Source organism: Heliangelus exortis, chromosome 4, assembly GCF_036169615.1.
Source record: "Heliangelus exortis chromosome 4, bHelExo1.hap1, whole genome shotgun sequence".
NCBI classification, from domain to species: Eukaryota; Metazoa; Chordata; class Aves; order Apodiformes; family Trochilidae; genus Heliangelus; species Heliangelus exortis.
In genome coordinates, this window is record NC_092425.1 from 31,675,786 (window position 1) to 31,692,536 (window position 16,751).

Consider the following 16,751-nt stretch of genomic DNA (forward strand, 5'->3'; position numbering starts at 1 on the left):
AAATCAGACCTTGGCTGAAAACAGCTCTAATACAGACAGCTGGAATAGTGAAGAGGGGTTAGAAAAATATACTGCTTTAGGAATGTTTGATCCTCTGTTGTTATTCTAAAGCTTCTATCTAAGCCTGAAATCTAAATAATATTAATAATAAAACCCATAATCTTTAGCAGCGTGGTGAGTGCCACTGTACTTGAAGTTGCTGAAATCCTTAAGGTCAGGCACAACACCAATAATAATTCTGTTGTTGTCCATGAGGACACGTTCTTAAGCTAGCTACAGTTTTATTTGGATTTCTATACTCGGGCTCCCTTTCAGCTTAATGTTAGACTAGACTTTCATAGTACATTCCTCCTTAAAAATAGTCAGTGGGAATCAGTGTGAGGGAGAAGAGAAGGTAAAAGATGGGGGATCTCCATGCCTGCCAGAAATCTAAATGCACCATAAAGTCAACTCAGCACAAAAAAACAAACTCAAGATGTGTTCTAGGATCAGAGAAATACTCATTGTCATAAAGGGGGGAAGACACACTGTTGGGTGACTTTTAAATTTAATGAGAAATTGTCCCAAGACTTAAAATTGATGATTTCTATATTGGTATGTAGTTTTTATAGTTCAACTGCATAAGCTGGTTTTGTTCTGTTGCTGAGAAATTTCACTTAATGTTTTAATTTTGTGCTTTTTTTGTTCAAGTTCCCTTCAGAAAAGAAGAAATGTGGATCTTGTAAATATTTCTTGCTCTGGGAGGCAAATTTCACAAAACAGTGAGTTAATTGTGCTGATACTTATGTTTTGGCTATTGAGGAAAAAGAAGCCTCTGACCAGAGGTTGTTTAAGATCAGTATTGACTTGCATATTTTAAGAAATACTGGGCATTAGAAAGAAGTGATGCGTGTAACAGCAGAGCATTTAACCACTTCTGCATTTTTACTTAGTTTTTGTTTATGAACCAATAAAACAACTTAGAAAATCCAATCTTTAAACCTCATTTATTTTTCTTCGTTAGACTACAGTATTTTGAGGTTTCAAGATCAGTTCTGGATTTTTAAAGCCAGGTTAGCTTTTTCTTGAAGGTTATAAGCAGCATATTCCTGACTAATACTGCTAAATTTGTTAGCACTTGCAGCTCTGGGAAATCACAGGAAATGAGTTGTATTAAATAGTTTACTGTAAGAGCTTAGAAGTGGTGTACAGTGAATTGTAAACAAAAATTCTTTCATACTATAAAGGTATGTTTTGTTTGTAGTCATACATATTAATTTCAAGCAAAGTCTTGCTGACAAAAAGGAAATTGAGCACAAATGGGTTTTTGTGTGTTTTGTTTTTTTATTTGGTTGTTTTTTTAAAGTCATAATAAAGGACACTTTGGATTTATTGCTCCTAAGAGTATGCAGCAGAAGATAATATCTGGATACAAGTTATATCCTAACTATATAGTAAAAGTAGTAGTGTCTGAATAGATAGATTTTGAAGGGAAAAAAGATGTCTGGAGTAGAATTCAAAGTGGGAAATTGGGAAATTATCTCTCGGGTTTTTTGTTTGTTTGTTTTTTGTTTTGTTTGTTTTTTTCCCTGAAGAGGACAAAGAAAAGCAGAAAAATCTGTGTCCTTTGTTATTTTTACTCTGCTGAAGTACTACTATTTCACTGTATGTATGACTGTTTGTTTTTTTTTTTTGCTTTAAGAAACTTTCACCGTAGAAAAGCCACCCATCATCTCTCCATATGGGGAAACCTTTATTTGTGATAACCCTGAAGATGCTAAAGTAAGTGAGAAATCTGTATATAAATGGTCTATCTTCACTTGAAGATTAAAATTATGTATCTCATGTTTCTATTAATTCTTTTTTCCTCTGCATTTGTTAGTTCAGGACCATTTATGTCTTTTATTTACATATAAAATGTTCATGGTTTAAATATTTGTGGACAAGTGACTTTTCTTCATCTTGAGATGATACACTTTGTACTTTGCAGTATCTGTGGTGTGTGTTGACTATTGTTTGGTTTGGTTTTCTTTTTGTTTTTTGTTTTGTTTGTATTTTTAAAACAACATAAGACAGATAACTGACTGCTTTTTTTAATGCTTAGAGCTGCCACATCGAGTAGAAGGCAGTCAGATACAGACAATTGCAGACTAGCTTGATGCCTTCCTTTTACCCCCTTATGTACAGTAGTGCGTTGTGATACTCTGTGTGTAAGTGAGGTTAAGTAGTGGGTAACTATGAGAATTGCCTAGTAAAGGTAACAGTGGCTTTTCCCTCTTCTGGTAATTCCAGATCAGGACAGGGCATCTTTACAAGGGCTGGGGTATATCCTGCGGAAGCAGATGACATGTTGGCTTAGATGATATAATAGTCACTTTTGGCCATACCCTTTTTTTAATTCATGTATTTGAAAATTCTCAGGATTTCTGATATTTTTCAAGCATCCCGTAAAAATAAATTGTTCAAATTTAATCTTCTAATGGGATTGGTTTTAGAAGCATAAAAATTATCTCTGGTTTCGCTGTGTACTTGCTTTTGACTTGGGCGACGCAGAAAGACAGCACAAACTTCCAAGGGGCAGCCCAGAGAATGTTTATTTGTTTAATATTGTTTTTTAAAATAGCATAAAAATGCAAATATTTTAGAGATGATTTATTGTTGTGTCCAACTGAAGAGTCAAGTGTATTAGAATTCCTTCACAAAAAAAACTGATTTCTACTGAGTTCAGGCCTCCATAGTGAAGTATTGGCTTTATGGCTTGGGGTAGACTGTCAGACTTGATTGAACATATATACTGAATTCAGTAAACTATCTGAGATCTGAAGCATTGAGATCCTGCTGGCCAGATGCAAATCTTGCCATTTAAAAGTAAGAATCCTTAGTATTTTAAAAGAAAATTTATCTTTATGGACCTTTTATAAAATGGTATTGCCAAACCATGATTCAAGAGGCAACTGGAGGAGAGCTGTGTGACATTACCTCTATCAGGAGACCAAAGCAGTAGGTGTTAAGGAAGATGCCTGTCTTGAATAGCACTGAGTCTTTGTTTAACATAGCCTCAGACCTGATACTCTTACTGCAGTCTGTGTTTTAGCATTCAGTTTTCCTGACTTACTCTTGTGATGAACACCACCTGTAAGAAAAAGCTAAACCCAAAAATGGCTGAATTACTTCCTGATCAAAGGTAGAGGATTTTTATACAGGTCCCCAAGCAGGCAGTTCCATCTGTCTGGGATCCAGAAGCCAAATTTCTTCCTTAAATGTGGGTGCTTTCTGTGCATAAGAACAGTACATATTTAGGGATATTTTCTGTGTAACACACAGAATCTCTTAAAAAATACTTATCTTATAAAGGTATCTATGGGATAAGATGCTGCTTCTATCTACCTTTGTATAACACCTTGGAGGCTGCAGGAGGTGGGAGATGGGGGTTTCATCCTGAGCCTGAGCTTCTTACAGAGTAATTCTGTAAACAGTACATTGGAAATGCATGGGATTTAATTTGGGAGAAATAGGTGTCTTTGTGAGCAAACAGAGCTCCCTGTACCCACAGCCTGTGTTCACTTGTGGGCTTCTCCATTTTAAAATCTACTAGCAATAGAAATGCATTTTGTGATTATTGCTTCGAAGTTCTCAGGCTCCCTGAAATCCCTTTGCCAAGTGCTAAAGGTTGGAAAGGGGGCTCAAGCAAGACATAAAACTGTTACAGCAGTGGTTCCTGGCAGGCAGGAAGAGGCATTACCACCAAGCTGCAGTGGGTGTAGCCTGCAATTGCATCCTGAGAAGCAAAAGAAGACAAGAGACACTCACCATTTTTCTTCTGAAGATATTTCCTGAGTGATGATACTAGCCTATTAGGACTATTGTATAGAAGTGGGACACTATCATTTTCCCTCGTTTTGTGAGATTCCAGTCAATCCAAACAATTGATAAGCAGCAGATAGGTTACTTCTGAGCTTTCTGTTTAGTTTGTTTTCAAGGTGTATTTTTTTTTTTTGTTTAAACCTCGGTGCTACAACACAGTTAATAATGCAGGGGTGTAGGGGTGGCGGCTGTTTTTTTAAATAATGGATCTAGATGACAGGGGAAGGCAGACCTGTTCACCTAGATTTATCCTAGCAGCAGCCTGTGATTTCTGCAGTTTTTGCTGCATTATAAACATACTCAGCTCTGGGCTGTGTGCTTTTTTTAAGCCTGCCTTTTAATGTTGCCAAGGTAGCCCTCAAGTAGAAGATGAGGCAGAAAACAAATGGCACCCATTGTAAAAGCCTATCCACTTCTGCCACTCTGGCTTTCTGAAAGAGTAAATTAAAATGCATTCATCATAGAGCACAAAGATGTTAATTTTAGTTGATTTTGGTTTTTGGGTTTTGTTTGTTTTTATTTTAAAGGAAGAAAGATGAGATTTGAGAAGCTTAGTAATGCAATATGATTGTACAGATCAAGTTTAGAAAGTGTGGGATGTAATGTTCTTGAACAGTGTTAACCTTGACGTTGTATAAACTGCAGGCAGTTTGTGACAAAGATTTATAAACAAACATGAATGCGTGTGCCTTTTAGGGAGAGCTTGGCTAGAAAATATGAGATGTATTTGATATGGCTCCGTTGAGTCTTACTTTAAGAATTTGAACTTACCATTATTTTACCTTTACTGTACCATGAAGGCTGTACATTTAATTCAGACAAGAAGTATGGATGTGAAAGATAGTCTAGCAATGGCAAAACATAAATGGTACAGTTAACACACATGTAACATGCTCTTGAGCTTAAAAAACTTCAAGGTAAAAATATTACTCAGTTATGCTTCAAGAAAAATCCCCACACTGATATTTCTACACACCTGATTTCTTTATCTAGTTTGCCTCAGGTATTTTGGGACAATGTTCAAACGTTTTATCTGAGTATTATGATTTATACTGTAAATATCGAAAATTACATTTATTAAAATACTTGTAAAAATGTCATCTTTCAAAGGCATATTTTAAAATGTGGCAAAGAATACTTTTGGTAGTTAGGCTGTTGTTTGTGTGATATAAGTCTGCAGCAATTTAAACATCTCTTAGTACTTCAGTTCAAATGTTGGTTACAGTCTATTTCTTTTTCTAGGAACTTCGTGGAAACGAATTCCTGGCTTGTGAAAATAAAATGGATCTAGGAATGAATGAAGAGTATTCTTACAAGAATCTCTGGTAATAAATAATATAGTTACAAATAAATTCAAAACATAAAGAGTTATTTACTGATATCCCAAGTAGATACCTCTGAAGGCACAACCGTAACTATACATATATATATATACTTAGTATATGGTTGTATATATAAGTGCGTATATACATACAGTTATGGTTGTGTCTTCCGAGTATTCTGTAGATTTGGAAGATGTCCCTCTTCTCCCCAGTCAGAACAAGGAAGACACAAGTTTAATTTTTATGTCTCCTCACTCACCATGTCTGAGTACTCCTGCACTCCCTTACTAGAAAAAAACCCAGAAACACAAGGCTGAACATTCTCTACTTTCATGAGGTGGTGGCCAGTGCTTTGACAAAATTAAGATAATGTGCTTTCTAAGTCTCTGATCTGTTACCTGGCTTCTGTTGAGGTGGGAGAAGGAAGAGAGAGGTAGGACTGCAAATCCTCCAAAGTATTAATGAAGCTAGTTTTCTGAGGAAGACTTCTGGAACCAGCAAATATTATCTTGCTACCAGGCCTTTTGAATGGATAAAGTAGGATTAAGTACAGTCGGAAACATAAGATACACGGTGTTTATCCTGTCTGTTGTTACTGCAATGGTGACACAAGTTATAAACATACTTAGAATACCTCTCACCAATATTTGTTGTAATTATTTTAATTTTAATTAATAATTTAATTTTCCATTGTTGCAATAAATTAAGAGAAAAAATACACTTTTTCTTTCTAGTTCTAATAATCAAGAGGAGGAGAAGGAGAAATCTGCGAAAAGTGAATCCGTGCCTCAGGAGGACAAATCCTTAGCACCAGAAGAATCTGAAAGTGAATCTGTATATTCTATTGTTGAGCGATGTTCTTTGCCTTTAAAGAAAAAGAAAAATAAAGCCAAAGCACGTTCTGTATCTTATAGTAAGATACCAAGTGGAGACTCGGATTGTTTGGTCAGTGAACACAGGCATTTTCGGCAATTTGATGGAGATCAAATTTTGACTGGAAATGAATCAATAACACCATATGCTTGTTTTTATGGACCATCAGTAAAGAAGGTTAAAGCAGGATGGCTGGATAAATTATCTCCTCAAGGGTATGGTATTTGCAGTGATTACTGTAGAATTGTGAAATGTATGTTTGCATGAGAGACATTAAGTTTCTGTTTGGTCAGTGCTTACTATTTGTGGTGGGAAAGGAAAGGGCATTGGTTTTCTTGCAACAGTGTAGGGCTTTTCTGAATTCATAGTTTTTAATGACTTATCCCAAAGCTTTTTAGTAGATTAAGGGAAAGCATTTAATAAAAATGTTGATCTTCATTAACTAGCATAAAAATACAGAATTAGTATGTAGCAGTATTTCTAATCTGTATTGCTTTGCTACCACTTCTGTGGGTCACAAAGTGAAAACAAACTCTGATTCTGAAACACTACTTTACTAATTTGGCCATAGATATATACCTTAATAATTTCTGAGATTTCCTGTTGATTTCAGAAATAAGTTCAGCTTGGTGTCTAGAAATGCATCGAGGATGAATTTTCTCCGAGTTTATTTTACTGATGTGCATAAAGTTTGGTGAGAGGAATCTGAGCCCAAGTTTTCCTTTAAGATTTCAAATAGTGGTGAGAAGAGCACAATAGAAAGGGAATAGACTGTCATGTCTGTAGGTGCCACTTTTGATAAAGAATCAAAGAATACTATTATGTAGATTTAATTTTTTTTTCCTGAGATAAAATGCATTTGCACATCTTTTTTTCAGAAATGTTAATTTATTTACTTCTCACAGAGCTGCAGTTAGCTTTGTTTTATTTCACTTACAAGACTTTTTTTTAATAACACTTTTGACAGCTAGATAATACCGTGGTTCCAATTGTCTCACCTTGTGCTGTTTGAAGGAAGAGAGTTGCAAACAAAATGTGAAGGCTTTAGATAAAGTACTGTGTAAGAATAAATTATTTGAGAAAGATAATGGATTAACCACAAAATTAGTGCTGGTTAGGACTGAGCCAGGACAGTTGTGCAGTGTCAAGTGCCAGTGGTATTGGTGAAATTACAAGGACTTTTTCTTAAGCATGTTTTAATGGCTGCTACATTTTTTGTTCTATAACTTACAATATTTTTTTTTAAAATATCTGAAATCTTAAAGAAATCAACCAATACAAACAAACTGCACTTTTTTTTCGTCCCTTAAAGCCCTGCTAAGTGAATGTTTCTTTCTATTCTTGCCCCCATCTTCTTTTTATAGCCCTGCCTTTTACATCTAGCATTTTGTCTTTGCTAGTGGGAATGAATATATATTGTTTTCTTAAATTGCTACAAATGGTGCATTTAAAATACAGCTTCTCTTTTTAGTTGACTCACTATAAATTCTAAAGCCATTCAGTTTACTCATGTTGTGTGGGGTATTTAGATTCAGGTTTGATTCCCTGCATCATCTGGAAGTTTATTGACATTTTAATGGAAATCAGATTTTTACTTTGGCCTTTCAAGGCTATGAAAAATTATTATTTATTGTAGCAATATAGTACAGGTTAATTAAGCCTGAGCTGCTATTTGATGAAAGTTTTGATAAACTATCAGACTCTACTAATCTTAAAGGTAAGCACTCATTTAGCAGGAAAGGAAATAATGTCAGGAAAACAGATGGTAGACTGGGGTCCTGTTCTTGCTCAATTAACTTTTTAAATGTATTTTAGAATTGAAACTTTTATAGATGATAGCTAAGAGGATGTCAGCATTTTAATGAGCATAACAGACTACTTCAGGTTCACGTAAGAATAGTTTTTTGGAGGTACTTAAAGAGCATGAGTTAATGGCAAAATGAGATAATCAAATGAGCTTCTCATTAATGATGTCTAGTTGATAACAGATTGAAAGTTAAAGTTTGTGACGTGTTGAGTAATTTAGTGTGAGCATTTATTCATTGGCCACAGAAGAGAGTGCTCAGGAGATGATGACTGAAGATACCATAGACTATAAATGGAGAAGTCCTTCTCAGAAACGTGGCAACGAGATTGTTGTCTTAGCTTCTCAGCTTTACTTTTTTGGAAAGTATCTTGGAGAGCTTGTAACACTTAAAGTTATGCTCACTGTGTTCAGAACATTCTTTTGCCTCCAGTAAGAATAGTCAGTTCTCATTGTTGTTTCAAGCGAAATTACAGAAGTGAAAATTCTTATCAGTTGAGATGTGATATAAACCACATGGAAGGAAAGAGAGAGGAAGGGAATTGGTTTGATTAGAACCAGGAAGACAGTGATTTATAAAAGAAGCCCAGTAAAAATGTGCTGTTTGTTTCCAGGTATTTTATTATATTTGAAATCATCATTCTTCCTTTGAAAATATGTGATAGGGCTAAGATTAATTGTCAAAAATTTTAGGTTAAAAACGCAGGAAGGTAAACATGATTTAATGTTTGTGTAATTTGTGCTTGAGACATTGTTAAAAGCCAGTGTTAACTTGTATTTCTATTTTTAAGTGTATTAATTTTCAATTCACAGCAAGCGTATGTTTCAGAAGCGCTGGGTTAAGTTCGATGGAGACAGCATTTCTTATTACAATAATGAAAGGGTAAGTGAAATGTTTTGGTCATGTTTGAGACAGAATGCTTCTGTGTACCTCACACATCACCATGAAGAAATTAAGAAATAATTGCAAATTAATATTTATCTTAAATTCATTTGAAAAGCACTAAGACATTTTAAAGTGTCCTTGAAATCTGCATTTATTGCTCATGCTCTTGTTTTCTAGAAGGGCTTAAATTCTTGTCCTTTTCAGGTAGATATTATCAGAACTTCTTTATTGAAAGGGTGACACTGATGCATTCTGAAAAATAGAACAGGATCATGCAGGATGCATTTGAGAGATGCAAGGTTATTTTGATGGTGGTCACAAAATGTCCTATCATGGCACCCCAGCATGCTGGAGGTTTTGAGAGAGAAATTAAATTTGACACCTTGTAAAAAGCAAAGCCCCCCTACACTTGCTTAGTCTTTAATTAAAAATGTCTCTTTCCCATTTGTCTTCTTGGAATAATCACATATCATTGGATTGGGTAGTGTTTGAATAGATCTCTTGAAAATTGACATAATGCAGTGATGTTGGTGGCCTATGTACTAAAGAATTGAATCTTACTGAAACATTTGAAGACTTGTGAGTTGCTTAAGTAGTTCACTTCTGATATGTGATACAGGAATGGATTTGTAAATCCTGGTTTTCAAAAAAATGTGTATTGCATCTGTGAAATTGAAATTTACAAAAGACTTCCTGGTTTTGAGATCAGCTTTTAGTCAAGGATTATTACTTATTTTTTTTTAAGATTTCTTGTTTCTTTAATCCTTTTTTTTTTTTTTTTTTTTTTTTTCCCCCCGTCTGGGGTTAATTAAAGTCTCCTATTAGAAGAAATTAAGAGCTTCTCCAACTCAGAAGCCATAGATGATTGTATAAGATGTGTGTTCTGTAGAGATGAGGTTATATGCATGTGTGTTATCTGAAATGCTGGAAAACATTTTGTGTTGAAAATGCATATTAAATGAGGAACAAAATGCAGTTTTAGATAAAAGCTCCTGAGCAGCATCCTGGGTGGTGGCTATCAATATGAGTCCTATAGATGCTTTCTAATACGCATGCTCTTAGACCTATTTTAGCAGATTATGCTGATAGATCTGAAGTAGGAAAATGCTGTTTATTTCCTGAGGGGCCAGAGAAATTTAGAACAAGCTCAAAAAATTATTTACGTTGATCTTTATGCGCAGTGATTAGGAACATGAAACAATCTGGTTTGACTCACTTTTCTTCACTCAGAGAAGACATGATTCCGTAGATGAAGGGAACAATAGGAAAACATTTGAATTGCAGTGACAAAAAGTGTTACCCCATTGTGTTATTCATCCCAGGGCTTCAGAGGAGCAGAAAAGCCGGGTTACTCATTAAGAAAGACTTGAAAAATACAGCGTTGGGATTTGCTTAACACTATCTGTAGCATAATTAGAGAAAGAAATGCTAATACAGAATTTCAAATCTTGTATCTGCACTGGGAATTTTTTATTTTTTTTTTTTTTTCCGAGGTCACTGAAAAAGTTACTAGGCTGGCAGTGATTCTAGAATAGTTGCTGTACTTGTTATACATTAGCCTGTCATAGATTCCAGATCTTTCCATCTGCTCAGGGGAATATTTTAGGGTCTAAAAATATGCATAGAAAGCTACGAGCTCTGCATCCTCTATTTAAATGGTCTCTGTGGTAGGTCAGGTAGGCTAGCAGGAGCTTGCAAAGGCTTGGTCTCAAGCTTCTTAGTCTCACCCTTTCCAGAATCAGAGTACAAAACCTCACTTCTAGGACCGAAAGAAGTGCTGGTTGGTCTGTGTGTATACATAGTTTGACCAAATCTGGGTGTCTGACTTGATAAATTGTTGAGTCACGTATGCTAAGAGCTATGTATGTCTGAGAACTGCAAGACCTGAAGCAGATTCTGGGAACTGAACCATAGTTTGCTACCAATAGTTCATAATGCACAGTGGAATTATGTTGGGTGAGCAGAAATGCCACTGGGGTACGTGAGTTTTTGGTATAGTGTTCTCTGCTGGATCACTGCTTTCACACCCAGAGTACTCACAGTGCCTGCTGGATCAACACCAGCATGTTCCTGGGGTTGCTTGTGTGTTGTTACCTTAAGCAACAATTTCCACACCCATCAAGACTTGCATTCAGCTCAGGAGCTGGTTTTGGTAAAAGACAAGGATACTTAGTTCATTGCAAGGCACTGGGTCCCTCTTTCTGGTTAGATGGCAAGCTATATATCTATATATTTAAATGGAGAAGTTGTTTTAACATCAGGTCTTAATGACAAGATCCACTTCTTCTAATGTGTTTGTCCAAGCACATTATTACACAGATTAACATACTGTAAAGGTTTAAACCTTATATATTTATATAAACTTTTAGTTTCAAATATCAGATAAAAGCAGTTCTCAGAAGGAAACCAATTCATTCTCCAATGTTTTTTTGATTATTAGAAGCAGAGAAGGGTAGACTCAGGGGAATGAAACAGCTTATTTTACCCAAAAATACTATCAATATTAAATAGCTCTATTTGTCATTTAAATTAGGGACCTGAGAAGAGTGAGGTTCTCAAGAAGGAGAAGTGTGCTACATGGCTAATGAAGAGTGAAACAAGTAGAATATGCGAAAGGAAGGCACAGTGTGTAGTATTCCTGAAAATGTGTGTTTAGCCCATCTAAAATTTTCTCTGAATGATTTAAACCTCAATTTTCTGAATAGTTTTCTCACCTTGATCTAGTTGTGCATCAGCTTCTAATCAAAAGAGATACCTACTTTATGTCTGCATATATGAAAAACAAAACAGTTTTCTGCAAACAGCATCTGACCTAGGAAAGGTTTTTGTCTGAGTCTGTGGCGTTGTTCATTTCTTCAAAGTTTCGTGGTCCTGAGCAAGTTAATGTGGTCAGAGCAACATCCCGTGTGGTTTTGTCATAACAGAAAGTGGTTAACTGAAGCAAAAGTAAACTGAAGAAGGGAAGGCAGAATTTGAGAATTCTTTTCAGCTACCCAATAGGCACACTTCTTGTTTCAGATTTCTTCCTACTTTTGGCTGGAATAGTCTGGTGTTCCATCACACACTGTATAGTAAGGCAAAACTTGCTGGTTATATTGAGAGTGTTTATTTAAAAACCTCTTTTGGTCTCTGGCAAATGTATTAGTGATTTAGGGTTTTCACTTTTTGCCAGAGACCAAAAGACTTTAGTCTTGTCTTTTTCTCTGTGGAAGTGCAGTATTTTGTTGTGCTAAAATTGCATGTGAGCATAACACAGAACAAAGTTCTCTGCAGAACAGGTGAATTTTTTTTTTTTTTTTTTTGTCATTCTTGAAATAGATCATATTTAATCTATTGTGGAGGGAAAGCCAAAGCAGTGCAAAACAGTACTTGTTAGGATCTTTTAACCCAGCTCTGAACCGCACCTGTCAGGAAGGACTCCATTGTGCTGTGTTTGAGAACACAAGTTTTCATTGAAGAAGGTGATACAAAAAGACACATTTTTCTATCCCAACTAGAAAATTGTTCTGCTGGAGAGTTTTTTAGGAGCCCTAAAACCTAGTGTATACCTCTCACTAGCAGAGGGAATATCTGTGAGTTTCTTGGCTGTGTTTATCCGGCTTTGTTTTCTATATTCTTAAATGTTTAATTCACCTAATTTCTAGTCTGAGGTATTTCAAAGAGAAATTGTATCTTGATCAACAAAAGGCTTTTATCAGTAGCCACTATTTCTCGCATATGGAAGAGAAGCTACTGTGGAATAAGAAATTCTTAGAGTGCTTGGAAATATATTTTCCTTGGAGCTTTAAAAAGTGTGATTTTTTTTTTTTTTTTTTTTTTTAAGTAGCAACACCAAAACTATGTCCAGCTTAAAGGGGAACTGACACTTTTTCTTTTAAGCAAATAAATATCTGTAACTTCCACCAGTCTAAATTATCCTCTTACAGTACCAAGTACAACCAGTAGATGCCTGCAAACACCATAATATAATTATATCTGAACACTTGCAGAAATCATGGATGTAATAATTTTACTTTGCTATTTTGAAGGATCAGTATTTAACATAACATCCAACCTATCTCTTTTCTAACAAATACAGCCATAATATAAATATGTGTGCAAAACTAAAATAATTCTGAATGACAGGGTGGTTCTTGTGTGTAAAGGTAGTAACAAGTTCACTGTATTTCTATATTTCTGTTTATTTTTTTGCTAACATACATTTCCTGATGTATATTAGTACCTACAAGTGAAACAACATAGTGTAAATTTGGTAGAAAACTGTAGTATTTTAAACTCAGTAAACAAATAACCAAACAAATTATCCTGTGTATCCTCCATGCGTAGCATTCATTGTCCTTCATTAATTCCTTTTATAAACTCCTATTATAATAATTTAGACATTGCAAGGAAATTTATGGCAGTACAGATTCTGACTCTTGGACTATTACTGCATCTGGATCATAAATCTTAGCAGTGTGTCTGAATTGTCTTAGTCCAGCACAGTGGGGACAGGAGCACCAGTGTTAACTCCGGAATCCAGAAGAATTTCCAAAGTGTTACATGTCTGCTTCAGCTGTCCTTGTGCCCCCCATGCTGAATACTTAGGTTAATTAGATTAAAAGCCAAGCCACATGGAGAAAGTACTCATTGCGATTTTTTCTTTTCCTGTCTTGCTTTTGTGTTCAGTTGTCCTGATTCCTAGTTGGAAATTTTGGGAAAATTTGCTTTGACACCAAATGATGGTTTTGAAAGCTCATTTTCCTCCTGCCTTCTATAGCAGAAAAGTCCATGCCTGATTCAAGGTAGAGGAGTCTTGTTAGTAATGACAGGGCAATAGATATTTCCAGAGTGGTGACACCCCTTGAGTTCAAAATGAAGGTGAATTTACTTTTGCTGTCTAGCCACTGAAGGAGTGGGGAAAGAACAGAAAAAGTCTTTGGAACTTTGCCTGGAGAAGACACAGTTTTTCCCCTTTTCTGATTCTAATTTTCAGTTATACTAATTATGTATTTTTTAGTTATGCTTCTGTGAGATAGTAAGTAATTTACTTCTTAAAATTAAGAATCTGTGATCTTTTGCACTTGTAGTGTCATGAGACGGTTTATGAAGTGGTATCTCAAATATTTGCATTCTGTTTCACCATGGGATCTTATTCTATTTTACAAGGCAGTAGGTGTGCATAGACCCATAACAGTAAAGTTGGTGATGTGTAGGTAGTGAAGTGGTTTGCTTATTGATGCAGTGTTATTAATAGTATGGTGAGCTTTTAGGAGCAAAGCCTGCGTATGTGAACTTCCCAAACACCATGGCAAGTGTTATTACCTGAGAGACATTTAACTCTCTGTGAGAGCTATTAACAATTTCTGTTGCATTTTTATTGTAGGAAGTGTTCTCAAAGGGAATAATACTGCTCTCTGCTATAGCAACAGTAAGAGTTCATGGGGAGAATAAATTTGAAGTTGTCACTTCTCATAGGACTTTTGTCTTCCGTGTGGATAAAGAAGGTAAGTAGAATATGCCCAGTTCTAACAATTGCCTAACAAAAGCCTTGTAATAGCTGCTGATATATTATGTTTGTGAAACATAACTTGAAATATTAGGAGAAAGACTTCTGGCATCCAGTTATTTTGGACTTAAAAAGTGAATCTGGGGATAACTGTAAGCTTTGTAAGAACAACTGAAATTACTGGGGAATGGCTTTTTAAATAATGAGATGAGAATACTATCCTCCAACTCTTCTGCCTCCTCCCGAAGGATAAATTTTTCTGGATGTTCCTCAGGTCTCACCAGCAGCTCTTACAGCCTATGTGCTCTTAACCATCTGCTCCAAGTCACCCCTCGGTATAAAGTTGACAAAGAACAGTAATTAAGTTGATTGATCAAATGTGATGCTGTGATCAAAGAAAATATTTTTTTTTCTCCGTATTTGCTTACTGACTTATACAGTATTTTTCAGCCATGCATTGATAGAGAATACAAATCTAAATGGTAAGGAAGTTAGTATGCCTTCTAATTTAATGTTTTATCAACCTACATCTTTCATACATGGAATCAGTATCAGTCCATGTATGACTTAGTTGTGGAAACAGTCAAAGAAAATGGAATACCTAGAAAAAAAAGATAAGAAGTATTTACAGCAGTACATGCCAAACCCTTTATAGCTAAGGGTCTCTCAGCATTTCCATTATCAAATCCCATTTTTATGGGTTATAGCTTGGTTGTAAACATTTGCTGCAGGCTGTAACAGGAGTGCAGCATCAGTGAACAAATCCGTATTATCAGGTTTGGCTCAAATCATTTTGGGCATTTTTATGTTCTTAGCTGAGTTAAAAAGTATGTCTATTTTTATTATTTTGCCTTTCTCTTAAAAATTTATTTTTTACTTTCTTTATAAATTGGAACATAACTGCCTTAGTGCAATACATTTTGTAGGGCTGTAATTTGCTTTATGGACCATTGCCTTTGAATACTATAAAATCATGTACAGCTTACACTGACTTTTAAAATATATTCAGAGCAACCACTTGTTATAAATGAAATTGCATTTCTATTTAGTATATAACCATCTTTGGACATAGTGGCCTGTCTGCAAAACTGTTCACTTGTGGTTAGGAATTTGTGTTGTACAAGTGATTTGTCCTTACTGTATCCAGAGCTGGATGATATATTCATGGTAAAGTAAGTAAGTCTGCTTGCTTTCTGTTATGTGCAAACTGCTCCTTGATGCTGTGCTTCTGTGGCTGTGGTTGGGAATTGTTCTGGGACTATTTGAAGGGTATTTAACCTCTTTTCAAAAATTTTGAAATTGAGACTTTAATACATATTTCATCCTATGGACCTTATTTATTGATTTTTCTTATGTTACAGTGGAGTATTAAAAAAAAAAGAATTCTGTCACTGTCTTCCCTGACTTGTGTCCTTGCCACCACTCCAGGTCTACAATCAGTGGTTGTGGTGCTCATTTTGTTTGCCTTCTGTGCACTGCTTTTTTTTTTTTTTTTTTTTTTTTTTTTTTTTTTTTTTAATATATAAAAATACACCATTAAAAATTAAAATTAATATCTAGAGAGAAAAACTCTATATATAATGTTTCGGAAAGTTTAGGGTCATTTGAGGACAAAGAATTGAATAGCTAGATGACAGCAATGAATTAGAGTGTAATCTGATCAGATATAGTAAGATAATATTGATTAAGTACAATTAGGAAAACCCCAAACTTTTAGAGTGATTTGGTTCCCTCAGCTGTACTGAGTTACTCCAGTTTTTTTTCAAAATACTTTAAAAAATGTGTATTAAAACAAACTTTCAAGATGAGAGTTTGGATCACCTTCTCTGTACCAGTCTGTCAGGCTGCTATCTTCCTCTTCTATAAACTATTTTCTGATGCTTGAATTTGTTTATTTATTCCTTTTTGTTGCATATGTAACATTTATGAAGTAAGTATAACATTCGTGAACTGAGCCCATCACTGTTTTAACCATGCTTTTTGCAGTGTTCAGCACTGATTATGTCAACTTGCTAGATACTGTGCATAGAAATTTCCTTTCTTCCCTGTCCCCTTATCCCTCCCAATATATTTTACAACCCAAGTACTTCAGAGCAAAGATTTCAAATATTCATGATGTTCCAGTTGCATGGTACAGGTCTAATTTTTTCAGGTTATTCAGCATTAAAGTATATTAATCTTAGCCTGGTGAAATATCTGAACACAGTGAATGAAACTACATGGAACTTCATTACTTCACCTACTTGTGTTCATGTATTTGTAAATTGTTAAATTAATAATGCATGCATAGTTATTCAAACATGCATTTTCTTGATTACTCAGTACCCTTGACAGTATCGAGCTTAACCACTACACCTTAATGGAATAGATTCTAAATTGCCAAATGTTTTTGCTTAAAAATCTGGCCAAGCATGGAATAGCACTGGTGGTGCCTTTCCTCTTCTGTGCCTGGTGGTATTTAGGCTCCCTGGTTCTTGCTTACCTAACTTAAGTAGTTCTTTCCCATTGATCTGGCTTCCAGAAAGTGAACATGCC

General features: G+C 35.2%; 1 protein-coding gene across 2 annotated transcripts in view; it reads left to right on the top strand.

The window, feature by feature from the left end:
• ARAP2 (ArfGAP with RhoGAP domain, ankyrin repeat and PH domain 2) overlaps nt 1–16,751 on the top strand; it is a 127,624-nt gene that overhangs the window by 13,405 nt on the left and 97,468 nt on the right. For both annotated transcript variants that reach the window (XM_071743784.1, XM_071743785.1), the window contains exons 4-9: nt 691–761; nt 1,682–1,761; nt 5,086–5,168; nt 5,900–6,253; nt 8,656–8,725; nt 14,094–14,214. In XM_071743784.1, coding sequence (XP_071599885.1) covers nt 691–761; nt 1,682–1,761; nt 5,086–5,168; nt 5,900–6,253; nt 8,656–8,725; nt 14,094–14,214 — 779 coding nt within the window. The remainder of the gene's footprint in view (nt 1–690; nt 762–1,681; nt 1,762–5,085; nt 5,169–5,899; nt 6,254–8,655; nt 8,726–14,093; nt 14,215–16,751) is intronic.